At 33.7% G+C, this 15,538-nt stretch overlaps 7 protein-coding genes across 7 annotated transcripts; 2 read left to right on the forward strand and 5 right to left on the reverse strand. All coding sequences in view use genetic code 12, as the record gives it.

The window, feature by feature from the left end:
• Positions 1-101: 101 nt before the first annotated feature.
• On the reverse strand, positions 102-428 carry J8A68_000565 (uncharacterized protein; the record flags this gene model as incomplete). Its single annotated transcript, XM_049409762.1, has 1 exon — positions 102-428. The coding sequence occupies one exon, from the start codon at positions 426-428 to the stop codon at positions 102-104; it is 327 nt and encodes a 108-aa protein (XP_049266174.1).
• A 1,175-nt stretch (positions 429-1,603) lies between these two features.
• J8A68_000566 (uncharacterized protein) lies at positions 1,604-1,834 on the reverse strand (the record flags this gene model as incomplete). Its single annotated transcript, XM_049409773.1, has 1 exon — positions 1,604-1,834. One exon carries the CDS (start codon positions 1,832-1,834, stop codon positions 1,604-1,606), a length of 231 nt encoding a protein of 76 aa, XP_049266175.1.
• A 494-nt stretch (positions 1,835-2,328) lies between these two features.
• On the reverse strand, positions 2,329-3,026 carry J8A68_000567 (uncharacterized protein; the record flags this gene model as incomplete). Its single annotated transcript, XM_049409784.1, has 2 exons — positions 2,329-2,741; positions 2,873-3,026. The coding sequence occupies 2 exons, from the start codon at positions 3,024-3,026 to the stop codon at positions 2,329-2,331; spliced, it is 567 nt and encodes a 188-aa protein (XP_049266176.1).
• Positions 3,027-5,710: 2,684 nt separating this feature from the next.
• BUD14 (protein phosphatase regulator) lies at positions 5,711-8,062 on the forward strand (the record flags this gene model as incomplete). Its single annotated transcript, XM_049409795.1, has 1 exon — positions 5,711-8,062. One exon carries the CDS (start codon positions 5,711-5,713, stop codon positions 8,060-8,062), a length of 2,352 nt encoding a protein of 783 aa, XP_049266177.1.
• A 659-nt stretch (positions 8,063-8,721) lies between these two features.
• Positions 8,722-11,592, forward strand: J8A68_000569 (uncharacterized protein; the record flags this gene model as incomplete). Its single annotated transcript, XM_049409806.1, has 1 exon — positions 8,722-11,592. The coding sequence occupies one exon, from the start codon at positions 8,722-8,724 to the stop codon at positions 11,590-11,592; it is 2,871 nt and encodes a 956-aa protein (XP_049266178.1).
• Positions 11,593-11,746: 154 nt separating this feature from the next.
• Positions 11,747-12,310, reverse strand: GPI19 (phosphatidylinositol N-acetylglucosaminyltransferase; the record flags this gene model as incomplete). Its single annotated transcript, XM_049409817.1, has 1 exon — positions 11,747-12,310. The coding sequence occupies one exon, from the start codon at positions 12,308-12,310 to the stop codon at positions 11,747-11,749; it is 564 nt and encodes a 187-aa protein (XP_049266179.1).
• Positions 12,311-12,930: 620 nt separating this feature from the next.
• J8A68_000571 (mitochondrial 37S ribosomal protein mS45) lies at positions 12,931-15,062 on the reverse strand (the record flags this gene model as incomplete). Its single annotated transcript, XM_049409828.1, has 3 exons — positions 12,931-13,563; positions 13,936-14,352; positions 14,565-15,062. 3 exons carry the CDS (start codon positions 15,060-15,062, stop codon positions 12,931-12,933), a joined length of 1,548 nt encoding a protein of 515 aa, XP_049266180.1.
• Positions 15,063-15,538: the final 476 nt, after the last annotated feature.

The raw sequence follows: 15,538 nt of genomic DNA on the forward strand, positions 1-15,538 counted from the left end.
TGGTAGCATCATCCAAAACTGAATTATTCAGCTTCAGCACTAGAAAGAGCAACAGTCGTTTGTCCACGACTTGAAAAAGGTTGATAAACGTAAGGACCTTTTTATGTTCTTCTGACATATATTTTGTAATTGTTGACATAGTCTTGGGGAACTTTGGAATATAAAAATTTCCAGATGGTGATCCAAAGTACACCTTTAGCATCAGATGATTCATTCTTTGCAATAAGTTCTTTGATTTCCATATCAATAATTGCCATAGTGACATTTAAGTCATCACTTTGGTCAAAGTTGTCTTTCAACATTTGAATAGGATCTTTGTTAATTTGTTTGACCGATTTCTTTGCCATCTTGAATAACATTGGATATTTGATTTTCTCAAATTCGCTACGTTGGTTTGCTAAAACAGAAACTCTAGCTAAATCTGACATTGCTTTACTTCCTGAGTTTAGGCAAGCATGGAGAAGTTACCAAGCTATAATGATATTAAAGCCGTCGCGAATTTATACCATTGGTTGCAAAAGGATGCTTGTCATAAGATTAAATACTTTGTTCCAGACCATGTTATAATTGCAGCATTTGCATAATGAAATATGTAACCACTCATCGATAAACTTGTATTTGGGTCAGTGTACCAACTAGCATCACAGAATCAATACAACCTACCAGAACATTGTGGGTATAGGATACGCTTGTTCATAGATCCAGTAATGTATCTAATAAGATGTTTAGCAGCTGCAAGATGAAATAGCAATGTGTGATTATTGATGCTTAGACAATTTGCAAACAACAAAAACTAATATCATACCTAATAGTGTTAGTTGAAAGCAAGAGCAACTTACCAACTAAGTTTTGGTAAACCAGAGATGAGACCCAATGGTGAATCTGCCGGTGTTTGATCAATGTTCTGACTTGAAATCAGTGGAGATTGAACAGATTTCAATTGCAGAATGTCATGACCAAGTGATTCCAATAAAGTTGACAGAGTAATCTGCAGCACTTAGCCTAATCATTCGCCCCCTTAAGCTGCTGAATATTAAGACCAGGAAACTTGGAAGTGAGACCTAAATCTTTCATGGTATAGTAGGCATGAAGCAATGATTTGATATCCAGAATATCAGAAGCAGCATTAGAACCAACAATGAGAAGATCATCAACATAAAGTTCAGTAATAACAACAGAATCAACAGACCAAAGAATGAACAAACAATATTCAGATTGTAAACGAATAAAACCAAGATCAGATAAAGCAGCGGTAAAATGACGATATCATTCATTTGCAGCTTTTTTGAGTCCATAAAGACTTTTCTTAAGTCTAAGTTACATCAGAACCATTTCCAATAGTACAACCTTCAGTTTGCAGCATGAATGTCTCATTCAAATCAGCGTTAAGGAATGCAGTTGTCACATCCATTTGATGTACCAATAAACCAAGCTGAACCAGAAGAGCCAGGAATATCCGAACACTTTCATAACGAATCACAGGAACAAAGGTGTAGAATCAATCAACGTTTTCAGTTTGGGTGAAACTTCGAGCAACAAGACGAGCTTCTTTATAAATACCATTTGATTTGATAGCAAAACCCCATTTACAAGAAATAATTTATCAAAAAAGCTCATTTGAAACCAATGCTTTATATTCATTATCAGTAGAATTACGCCATAAATCAGATTCAGGACACTTCATAGCTTGCCAGAAAGTGTTGGGATCGTATTGATTAGCAGGCAGACTTGCAAGATAAGCATGATGCAGAGAAACAGTATCGTGATCACCAGTCCAATAAGCAACATCCATTAGCAGTAACATCGGAATAAACAATGACTTGATTGCTTGCATTTGAACGGAGACGTTTCAGGAAAGGAACCTCGTCAGATGATACAGGAACCAAAGCAGTAGAATGACGGTACGGAATAATAGCAGTTGTTGGTGATGGTGAAGGCAGACGAATTCTTTTGGACAGACCAGGATGAGATGGTGATAATCAGCTTCGGGCATGAGTAGGTAATGCATTAGTACTAGTAGGTGGTAATACAGGTGGTGGTAACGCAAGTTGGTGCAGTGATATGAGATGTAGCAGGTGTTCCCACCGGGCCAATTCAACGATGGTAACCACTCTTTAAACCTAAAGTAGTGAAACAGTTGGTACCAGAAAGTCCTGGTATGAGGGACCGGAAAGATGGAAGGATGGGAGCAATGGGGATAGTAATATCATTAACTGGACGATAATCATAGACAATTCTATAAGCCCCTGACTTTTTTGGAACCACTTGAGGTGCAACGTAATCCTTTTCAGTTCTACCCTATTACTCTGGTTGTACATTTTCTCCTTGTTAAAGTTCTTGAATAAACTTCTCGGCAGCAAGTGAATAAGTTGGTAGTGGGCGATTTCTAGGACAGGTGGCGGTGGTATCAATGGTGATAAGGTAGTCATCAGGCCTGGCAAGAGGGAGTGTAAAATCCCCTGGTGTAGCTCTGAATGGTTGGAGCATCTCAGTGAAAGTAGGTGGAAGCAGTGGATCTAATCCGTTGATAATGGTATCATTAGTCGTGAAGCAGACATCGGTTTCAGCAATTGGAATCGTTGGGATGGATAAATGATTATACTCAAATCGAACACCAGGTTGACAAAGGATAGCATATTTGGCCCAAAAATCTTCTCCAAGAAGAATGGGTGAAATGTGAGAGTCTTTAACAATGAAGGTATGTTCAAAAGTAGCTGGTAAACCAGCGATAGCAAACAGAACTGTAACAGCAGTCTACTTTATGTTGGTAGGATGTGAGCCAAATGTCGAAAAACGGTAGTTATCAGGTAATGTAGCTATGGTAAGATCAAGGGATGAAACCAGTCGGAACTAATGAAGGAACGAGAAGAACCTTGATTCCAGTAAGCAACTGTGGAATCGTCATCACTGTAACTTGGAAAATTAGGTTTCGAAAAGTAAATGGTAGGGGGGTCAATAAGGTTATGTTGTATACCGTGAGCAGTTAATTCAGATGTTAAACCAGAGTCCACAAATTCAGCACCCATTATCAGATTGAAGTACTTTGACGCGATTACCATAGGGATCCTGAGTTGAAATCCCTTTAATAAGATTGGAAATGATACCAGCACAATGCGCATTATCTGGACTAGAGTGAACATGTACAAAACGAGTAACCATCATCAACAATAGTCAAAAGCTTCAAATGACCAGAAGCAGAAGTTGTCATGGGTCCACATACATCAACATGAAGTTTCCCACCAACTTTATAAACAACAGCAGGGTCAGATATCAAGCTAACAGCTTGGTCAGATGAGGAGCACCACAGGATGAACCATCCGTAGGAATTCCAAGACGATGAAAGTAAGCATCAGCATGATAACTAACATATCCAAAATTGGCAATATCAATTCGAAACCTCCTGCAGGTGGCCAAAACCTGGACGAGTTACTTTATTTACACCGTCTTCTTTGTATATTTCTTGTAGTCGGAAGAATGTTCAATGTTTCTCCAAAGTTTCCAAATTGAACATTCTTCCGATTACAAGAAATATACAAAGAAGACCGTAAATAAAGTAACTCCTTCCTGCCTATTTCGTCCCCAAAATCTGAGAATTCAGGCTGGTTTTAGATTATTAGAAATTGAAACTCAGCTAGAGGGGAAAGCCAGGTTTGTATCTCGTAATATTAGACTCCCGACATGCTCAAGTCGGGGGGAAGTTTGATATTACGAAATAAGATACAAACCCATCTCGACCTACATGTGAAGTACCCAACCCCTCACCAACCATGCCACATCCAATGGATCTTCCCCTACTATAGATTGCTCGTAGCTAAGAAAGGATTATATTCACCAGCTGACTCAATAAAATGGTTCTTATCCGTAGGGTGTGGGATAAAATCTTCTAATTCCGACAAGTGATCGTCCAATGTTTTGCTTTTTGCAGCAATCTTGTGTCCCAAGAATTCAATCAAGTAGGAGCAGATAATCCATTGAAGTTACATTTAGATGCTCTTACTTGGATTTTTGGGTTATATGATTACTCCGAAGGGTAAGACATTGGACAGTGATCCTGGCGAAGTTAAAAGGGTTATCCATTGCCTACGGATAAGATTTCCAATAATACATCTACATCTTATAAAATGATCTTGTGACCAGGTGAAGTAAAATCTAAGATCCGAGATAATTTATTTCATGAAAGGTTGTGAGATTATTTTTTATAGGTTTTAAGTTTATATCCTTTTTAGTCAGTTACGTTATATTTTAATTTTTTGTTATATTGCTACGAATACAACTTATACTCTAATTCTTATATTTTGTATTAAAGTCTACCCGATTGTATAGAACCGGCCATTCCAGATAAACTATCTATAATCAATGTGGATGTAATATTTAATACCTTTATTGGAGGTTATTCGTTAATTAGTATTATTTTTGGCTGCAAAAAAAAAGGTAAATTTTCATAATCAGAGTATGGGGATTACGAGGTTGAATAGGTTAATGTTTTTTTTACTTTATGCAAACTGTTGATCAGTTAGAGTTTTGTAAGGCAAAGTTTTCCTCTTTGTTAAAGGAATTTAGGGATATCCAATTAACTATAGGTAATCCAGAGAATTTTCATATGCGTATGTATCAAAAGCAGTTTAACTGTCCAAGAAAGCTTATTAGACTGTACATCTCTTCTAGAAGTCCACAACGCGTGCATGCTAGTTTGTTGAGAGGTGGAACTCTTAACTCCTTTTAGAAACATCAGCCCTGCTGTATTTTTGTACCACTTTCTAAAACAGGAGATACCATTATTTTTGGTTTCAAAATTTTACACTTCGGACATCAAACGATATCTAAAACAAGGAATAATTATATAATTCATAATCTGATTGATCGCGTACATCGACAGGGGGGTGGATGGGATGGGAGTGGTAGAGTATTCGTGTACATTCTCTATTTAAACAATGGTCCATTGATTTGACGAAACAAGAGTTAAAGATGTGATTTACACAAAATCAATGAAGTTTTTACTTTGTACTAGAAATGTATTGTTACAAAATGGATTGTGTGGCTGTCAAATTTAAGGAGGGGGTATACGACCTAAAAATGATCGAGTTCTTCTTCGTGGTATACCCCTCCGTCATCATACAAGAATAATAATATGAAGTAGACAAAGAAAAAGACGATAAATTGGGTAAAATTGTTGTACCAATACATTGTATTGCTTGTTTAAGAATAATAATGGGTTGTATATTTAAAGATAAACAGCCGTAGAGATTAAAATTATCGTATTGTTAGTTACCAATACGCGTATTAAAATTAATTTAATTTAATTTAAGAAAAGTTAACCAAACTTTTTTTATTTTGTTAATTAAAACTTTTTTTTTTTATCCATTTATACACTACCCCCTTTACAGTGCTACTGTACATTCTAATTAATTAATAGAGTTCAACTCTTACAGTTGAATACATTTTCCTGTTCTAATCATTTTTTTTTAAATAGGAGAGACAGGTAGAAACAGACAGACTGAAAGAAAGAGTGAGAATAATTTATTAAAATACGAATTTAAATATTATTATTTAAGTTTTATATACTCCTTAATAAACAGTCAAACGATTATTATTATTTATATAAGACTGTTTAATCAATTTCATTTAACGTATCTATTTATAGTAACAACAACAACAACTACAATTTATTACTACTGCTACTACCCTAAATATAGAAACAACAACTACCGTAATGGATAATATAACTGATAGTAAAGATAATCCAATAGATCATCATCAACAACAACAACTATATGATGATACTACTAATAATAATACATTAGAAACAACTAATAAATTATTAAATGATTTAGAACGTAAATTATCAATAATATCAACAACTAATTCTACTACTTCAAGTCAATATACAAATAATAGTGGATCAGTAATTCATAATGAAAAATTTAATGGTTTAGCAAAACAAAATATTAATAGTTCAGTATTAAGATATATCATTAATAATGAAAATAACAATGAACCAGAAGATGATGATGATAAACATTCAAGAATTTATAATAATATATTTGATCCAAATGAATTATTTCAAGAAAGACATAATAAATTTATGACTAAATTTGGTAAAGATTATAATGATGATAATATATTACAACAACAACAACAATCACAACAGCTGAGACAAAGGAAATTATTAAGAAAGAATTCATTAAAAGTAAATCAAGATAGATTAGAAAAGAAAGCAAGTGATATATCATTACAAGATACAACCTTACAAGAACAACCACAACAACAAGAAGAAGAACCAAAGGAATCCAATATAATATCACAATCTTCAATCAATGCAATTGAAGTCGATGATCCAAATCATGATATCTCTTCATCTGAAGAAACAGAAGAATTAGACCCTCACCATCAACATCAACCCCAAGACTCAGAACAACAGAAATATGGAATATTCTATGATGACGGCTTTGCAACCGATCCTGAAACTCAAGACCTCCTGCTTCTTCCACCATCTCCACCACGATCACCCCCTCGTGAATTAGATCCAGATAAATTATATGGAATATATAATTTTCAAGGCCCTGATCCTTCTCATTGTACATTATCAAAAGATGAACCAGTTTATTTAATTAATGATGAAGATAATTATTGGTGGTTGATTCGGAAATTATCAAAAAATGAACGAATAAATCGATTACAGAAACACCATCTGACCAATGGGCCAGAAGATCAATTGGATGAAGAGATTGAAATACATACTGATGAAGAGGATGGAAAAGTGGGGTTTGTCCCCGCTGAATGTTTGGAAACTTATGGAGAAAGATTGGCGAGATTGAATTGTTTTAAGAATGAAGAATTGGAAAGGCGGACTTCGGGGGAGACTTTGAATAATAATAATGAAGAGCAAGATGATGAGAATGGGAATTCGGTTGAGAGTGTGAATTCGGGTACGACTCAGAAGAAATCAAATAATAATAAATCGGTTACATTTGAGGATTTGGCTGAAGTTAAAGATGAAGATGAAGCATCAGTGGAAGATGGGGATGATGAAGATACTGAAGAGGAGAAGGAAATAGAAGATGACGACGAGGAAGAAGAGGAAGAAGAAGATATTCGTCCAAGTTTTGGTAGTTATCTGAAAGATATCGGACCTCTTTCTGTACAATCAGATGAGGCTGACAGACCCCCATCTGAGACCCTAAGTGATGTATTTGCTGAAACTCCCCTAGTCATCCAGAAAAAGAAACGTACTAATCAACAACAGCCAACAATAACGACGTTTTCTGATTTATATGTCCAACCGACTAAAAGAAGTACTAGTATGGATAATATATCAATTGGTACATATTCCCCTGATACTCCGAAATCAAATGATCTAGAAGAAGGAGAAGAAGAAAATGAAGAAAATGTGGCTAGACAAGATATGGTAAAGGCATTAAGGCGATCGGTTATATTGGATAGATTGACCCAGATGACTACTGATATTCAAGAACAGATGAAAGAAGGTGGTGTCGGTGATGGAAATTCCCTGGATGATGATGATCAAGAAGAAGGAGATAGGAGAGATATAGATGAATTACCTTCTCCTACAATAACTAATTCAGTAGCTAATTCTCCTGAACAATATCTTAAACCTATTGAGATTCATGGAATTGATGATATTTTGTCATCATCATCTTCGAATCCTGTTGTCAAATCCGATCATCAACAATATCTTGATGATGAAATGTCAAAACAACAACAGGAACAACACCTAACTACGAATCCACAAGGTCAACCACAAACACAACAATCAAGTGCAGATTCAATCGGTTTCCAAGATTCATCCTCCGTTTCCCATCTTTCACTCCACAAACTCAAGAAAAACAGTATAGATGATGAATGCATAGGCTATTTCGAAAACGAAGAAGAAGAAGAAGAGGATACAATCACGCCATTGACAAGTATGAATTCATTAATTGATTTAAATAATAAAGAACAACGAAGAAAACTGAAACCGGTTCATGAGATGTTTATTCCAATATTAGGGAAATTTGATGAATTGGTTGAAAAATTGGCAGAATTGGATGAGATGTTGAAGTAATGTGTGTAGTGTAGCGTTAGAGAAGAGATAAGAGAAGTTTTTAGAGTGTGGTGGGTAGGGAGTATGTATAGTAGGTTAAAAATACATATGATATTTTGTGATGATGACGTGAGTTTGTTGTCAATGACTTATTGAGGTCTTTATTAGATATCTGATGTGTTAATGTATGAGTGCGTGTAATATTGTAGGATTATTACTTATCTGTATCTCTATAATACCTTACCCCAGTTTAATGGATGTAGCGGTAGTAAGTGTGGTAGTAATGTTAAACGACTGACTGTGAAATTTATGGTCGTGTAATTAAAATCAATTTTGAATCTCATCTTTTAAAAAAAAATTTAAAATTTAATTTTTTTTTTTTTAACTTAACAAATTGCTATAACCATTTAACTACCAGATTATTGTTAGTGTCAAAGTATTTGGCATTTAATACACTTTGTAATCTATTTTGCCTTTGCTTTGTTAGTAAATAATTATCCAACTGATCAACCATACTTTTTAAAAATCTCCATTTCAATAACATCAAGTTTGCAAAATAGTGAAATACCAGAGTGACGTCAAAAAAAGAAGAACAAACAGCAGCAATAGCAAACTTTTTAGCAACAACCCATTAAACATACATCCCAAACACACATTGTAACAAAGAAAAAACACCAATCATGTCCTGGACAGCTGATCCGCAAGCATTAGAACAGTTAAGGCAGATCTTTAGAGGCACTCTATCTACCAACAATCAAGAACGTAGATTAGCTAATGATGCTCTTCAACAAGCAAAATTACAACCAGAAATTGAAAATTATTTATTTGATTTATTGGTATTAGATAATACTGCAAAATCAGATATTAGGGCAGCTGCTGGGATCAATTTAAAGAATAGTATTTTAAAACGAGATGGTGGTAATAATACCAATGCTGTTGTTAATCGACAATATTTATTAGATAATATTTTAAAAGGATTAACTTCAAATGATAATATGGTTAGAAATATTACTGGAAATGTCATAACTTCATTATTCTCAATCTATGGAATTGAAGGTTGGCCTACGATTTTACCCAATTTATTAGAATTAGCCAGTATTCAAACTAATCATGGATCAACTCATCATCAAGAAGCTGCCATGGGTGCATTGAGTAAAATATGTGAAGATTCTTATTTGGAATTAGATAAAGAATATCGAGGAGAAAGACCATTGAATTTCTTAATTGAACAATTTTTGAAATTGTTAGAAAATCCAAATATGAATGAACGAATTAAAGCTCAAGCTATTCATTGTATTAATCAATTTATCCCATTAAAAACACAATCTTTCTTAGTGGTGATTGATGTATATTTAATGAGATTATTTGAATTGGCAACTACTTTAAATGATCAAGTTAAAAAGAATATATGTACTTCATTCTTATTAATTCTTGAATCAAGACCAGATAAATTAAAACCTCATCTTGATGGAGTGATTAATTATTGTTTACATTTAATGCAACAAGATTCAAATAATGAAGAAGTCTCACTTGCAGCTTGTGAATTTTTGTTGGCATTATGTACTTCAACTACAACTGATCAAGATAAAGAAATTTTTATTAATAAATTAAAATTAATTTTACCTATCTTATTAGAAAAAATGGTTTATTCAGATGAAGAAATTTTCTTGATGGAAATTGCTGATAGTAAAGACGATGCCGATATTGCTGATAAAGATGAAGATATAAAACCACAAAATGCCAAGGGGAAAGACGCGCGTACATCCAATGGAACAACCACCAATAATAATAATACCACCACCACAACCACTCTCAATGGAGGAATTTCCAGCGCCAGAGGTCTGGATGATTCCGATGATTCCGATGACGACGACGAAGATGAAGATGATGACGATTTAGATATCGATCAATGGAGTTTAAGAAAATGCTCAGCCGCCACATTGGATGTTCTTAGTGAAAATTTCCCTGGAGAAGTGTTGTTAGTTACATTACCCATCTTACAAGAAAAAATCGTTTCCCCCAATTGGCCAGTTCGTGAAGCAGCAATATTGGCATTTGGGGCCATAAGTAGTAGTTGTATTGAACTTTCTCGGGATAAATTGCCTACATTGGTTCCATTCTTGGTTGATCGATTACATGATGCCGAACCAAGGGTGAGACAGATTACTTGTTGGACTTTGTCAAGATATGCTTCATGGGTGAGTGAGGAGGCTCATGAGGGTGGTGAATATGCCAATTATTTCCAGCCTACTTTCCAATCGATTGTGAGTTGTGCATTGGATAAGAAGAAGGTTGTTCAAGAAGCGGCATGTTCGGCATTGAGTTCATTTATTGAAGAGAGTGATTCTAGTTTGATTGAATTTTATTTAGAACCTTTATTACAACATTTTGCTAAATGTTTTCAAACTTATCAACGTAAAAATTTGATTATATTATATGATTGTGTTCAAACATTTGTGGAAAAAATGGGATATGATAATTTATCAGCAAAACCAGAATATATTAATACTTTATTACCTCCATTATTAAATAAATGGGAAATCTTGAATGATAATGATACTGGATTATGGCCACTTTTAGAATGTATGGCATCAATTGCTGCTACTTTAAGAGAATTATTTGCTCCATTTGCTATACCTGTCTATGAACGTGCTATGAAGATATTATCCGATTGTATTCAATTAGATCAACAATGTCATACTGATCCAAGTATTGAAGCACCAGAAAAGGATTTCATGGTCACTTCATTGGATTTAATTGATGGATTAATCCAAGGATTTGAACATCATTCAGTTGATTTAATCCAACAACAACAACCAACTTCGAACTTAATGGAATTATTAATAATTTGTTTGGAAGATTATAATGCCGACGTTAGACAATCAGCATATGCCTTATTAGGAGATTTATCCATATTCGTATTAGATCCAATTGTTAAACCATATTTACATTCTATCTTTTTAGGTATTGGGAATGAAATTAATAATCGAACATATAGTACTTATCCAGTTTATAATAATGCAATTTGGGCCCTTGGAGAAATCATAATGAGAATCCCATTCCAAGAAGTTGAAAGTTATATGAGTAATTTAATTGATTTATTAATCCCAGTGTTAAATAGTAGTGATATCCAATCTACTGTATTAGAAAATGCTGCTATTTGTTTAGGTAGAATGGGATTGAATGGAGGTGCAAAGATATTGGCACCTCGCTTATCGGAATTCATCGTGAATTGGTGTTCTCAATTCATATATTTGGTAGATAATAGTGAGAAAGAAACTGGGTTTACCGGGATGTTGAATATTATTAGTATGAATCCTGATCAAGGATTTGGCGGGTTGAGTAATACACAACAGGGGAAGAAGAATTTCGCGAGGTTGTTGTCTTGTATTGGGAATTATAATGAACCCGGGCAGGAATTACAACATTTGTTTATGGATTTGATTCAGAATTATAAAGTGCTTTTGGGTGATGATGGATGGAGAAATCAAGTGTTGAGTCATGTTGATCCTGAGATTAGAAATAAGTTACAACTCATCTATGGTGCTTAATATATCTACAAAAAAGGAAAGGGAAAGAGATGGGTTGTGGGTGGTGGTAGGTGGAAAAGTTTGTCTTTTTTAACATTATAAGTATATAGATTATTTTGAGGAAAGTAGCAGTATATAGACTTGTATTAATTAATACAATAATTTTTAATTACTTCTAAATATTTATTTCATCATTATCATCGTCACTATCGTTATCATCATCGTTATAGAGAACTTCATTTACTAAAGTAATTGGTAGGTCCCAAACACCACTTGGTGCATTATGTATATATTCCACCGCACTATCAATCAATTCTTGCCGACTAACATCTATCCCCTTAGCATTATCAACATCACCGGGGAAATGTGAATGTTCATCCACAATACAACAAACATCATCCAATTTCAATGTCAATACTTCAGTATTATACAATGCCAAAAAATAATAGATAAATACCATAAGCATAAGTGAATAACTCGGTATAGCCACTGCCCAATATCGATCAGGATAATAATAGATTGATAATTGATGATGAAGGATTGATTCAGGTAGGGTTGTCCAACAAATCCAACATCCTAGACAGATTGATGATATTACCCAGATTGCGAATCCTTGATATTCTTTGCTAGGGGTGATATTGGAGACTGTGACGTCTGATTCTCGGGCTAGAGAGTCTTCTTGAGGGTTGGGTCGAGGGGAGCTGGATCGGGATAGGATGCTTAGACTTAGTGATGACATCTTTGAGTGGATCTATGAGTAGGTGATAATTGTTTGTTATATTCTGGGGTTAACTATTGGTTGAGGAACAGTGTAGGGTATGTAGTGTAAGGATAATATTAAATTGAAAGTATAAAACCTCCTTTTACAATGAAAGTTTACAGGTTTTAAGTATGTGCTATAGATTAATTAGTTTAATAAGAAATATTCTCAAGAAGCCAAAAAAAGAATCTAATTACAATACAGCCTTTTGTGATAGGATTTGTTACTTTGGGGTAAATATCTTATAAGAAAAGTGAAATTCAAGCGGAAAATGTAAAAGCTGTTGATGAGAATCATACAGAAGAAGAAAGTAAGAAGAAAGAAGGATGTATTTGGACTCTGATCGTGAACTTCAAGGGATTAAACAGTAAGGCAATACTGAATTTGATATCATTTGTTTCAACACTGTTTCAATTAGCTGATGTTCCAAACAAGTGCAAGTATCTTACAGAGACCAAGTCGATAGAATAATAATGTGAAAGTGTGAGAGACAACAGGTGATTCTCCTTATCTACAGACTTGGTGTGTACAAGCGATATGAACTCAATTGCTTTTGTATGTATTATCTTCTATACAACAAACTAGAAACAGGGGGAGGGTTATACCAATTGTTTTCTAGAACCTTTAAAGAACAATTGAACAATTGTAATTTGTAAGAATGCCATACCAACCATCAATAAAACTTCAAATACTGAAAAATAATAAATTCTTGATTCAGTTGATCTAACAGTTGCTTGATTTCTATTATTTCTAGTTTTATAATATTGTAAAGTCTTATATAAACCATCCAATTGTTCTTCAATCTGATCAACTGTTTGTTGCATACTTTCAACATGTTCTAATGGTTTAACATTTGGTTGCTCTGGCATATCAGCCTTAAACTTCTTAGGATCATCATCATTTTCAAAACTAATTTCAAAATCAACCACTTTTTCAGCAAATGTTGACATTTGATTTGAGAAACAAAATTCATATTCTCCTACTGAATGAGCCGTGAAGACATAATCCCCTTGTCTTTGTTTTTGATCCAGCAGAACAACATTACCTTGAGGATCTTTAATTTCATAATCAACATCGAATTGTCCTCCACTTTGAACAGCAAAATAATAACGAATACCAGTATTTGGTTTGTCAGTGAATACATAAAAACATGATCTTTCTTGTGCTCCTAATATAAAAGTAAAGGCTGAACCAGCAATCAACTGGGATAACCCTAATACACATAACACTACCTGAATGAGCATGTTGTCTTTTCTTTTAGTATGTACAGATTTATCTTAGACTTTAACTGTCCCCTTCCTTTTCAAGAATGGAAATTCACACCAAATTCCAAAGACAGAAAAAAATTGGTTAATCGAACACGACGTGTTTTATTTTTTTTTTTTCAATTTGTTAGTCGTGTACCAATGACTAAAACATAGCCATACCCACTATGGCACTATGGATGGATGAAGAAATATAGATGAATGAGCTGTCACCCTTTTAGAACACATCCATAGAAGAATATAGAGTCAAGATTTGTACATTTTTAAATGTTTAATTAATAAATGTATATACAAGTTATAAATTATATATGCAGCAACCAACGATTAAAGAAGATAAACCATTTTACCAGCACGATCAAATCCAATCTTTCTATCCTTCTTTCTATCTCTTCTTGAAGCACCATAACGGTATCCAACATCCCCAGCTTTCTTTGCTGTAAATCTAAAAAGATTCTTATCTCCTTCTCTTTCAACCCCATACATAACTTTTTGAACTCTACTTTTATCATCATCCAGATGAGATGCAACTTCTGACAAAGATTTCAAGATATCTTTAGCAGGTTCCAATTCTAATACTCTGGCAGCATCTACTGGTCCAAATGGTTCATATTCAGAGATTGTTACGAAACGTTGTTGTAATGTTTTTGGAGGCAATGGAATTTCTGTTAAATTATCTTCATTTTGTCCAATTTTGAATAATGGGAATAATCCCTTCATTGTTTGGGCATAGGTTTTAAGATCGTTAGCTATTGATTCCTATAGTTATTATGTTAGTATTTCATCCATGTCTTTAGAAAAGGGCACATGAGTCATTATAACTTGAGTTGGGGGTGTTTCATTTCAGATATATTGCAAATTTCTAACCATTTGTTTTTGTCTTAAAGACTAATCGATTTTTTGTTTATCTCATCATATAAAAGATCTCAATAGTTATAATCACATGTGTCTAGTCATTGAGTTATACATACATCATCAGGAATAAAATTTTCTCTAATTTCATTTAATTTCAAAATAGCTTCAATTCTCAAAATATTAATTTGATATTTGATAGCAACTTGTTGTGCAGTCAATCCATTCTCCGTAACTTCTTCCAATATCTTATCTTTCAATTCATCAGGTAACATATATGCTGTAGTTGTATTTGTATTATTTGGAAATGGATGTAATGATTGATTACGACCTCTATTAATATATGGAGCCGGTCTATTTCTAAAACTAGAGGATACATCTCTAGTAATTTGCATCCCTTCAGTACCGATATATTTTGGATTATTGTCAGTTGGTGGATAATAATATGGATTTTGAGGATATTCACCACGAATATCTTTGGGTCCTAAGAATTTTTGAAATGTTTCTTGAAAGTTGGGATTGTTTTCTGGATTTCTACCCAATCTGGCAGAAGAGGTTGAGAATAATCGTATAGATGATTTTATACATCCTATACTCTTAATTGGTATATTATTCATGGTGCCAACGCTTTCTACTTTCTATTGGGGGATTCAAATTCAATGGGAAAAGTTTTTCTTTCTAAAGAAAATTTTTTCAGTTTTTTTTCACCAGAAAATGTCTCGTTTGTTTTATTAGGAAGTAATGTCGTTATTTTCAATGTCGTATTCCATTAATTTTATACATTTGTAATTGAACTCTGTGTAATACAGTAAAGGACAATTCGTACTTACAATTGTCTTATACTCTATATTATATATTAGTTAAATACCTTTTGAAACATTTTTGGATAATTTATATTAATTACATTCATTTTGCGTCTTATTTTTCGTGAATAGTTTTACATATTTTCAAATCAACAACAAAATGATTGCAAAAATTTCAACCATTTTTCTTCCCTTCCAAATAATTAATCCAATTTAATCCAACTTACTGCTCAGCTGACATATTAGTTGCTATTTTCACTTTGAATTCATATATTTATGGACAAGTGATA

Source organism: Hemisphaericaspora subhashii (assembly GCF_019202705.1).
Source record: "Hemisphaericaspora subhashii strain CBS 10753 chromosome Unknown scaffold7, whole genome shotgun sequence".
NCBI classification, from domain to species: Eukaryota; Fungi; Ascomycota; class Pichiomycetes; order Serinales; family Debaryomycetaceae; genus Hemisphaericaspora; species Hemisphaericaspora subhashii.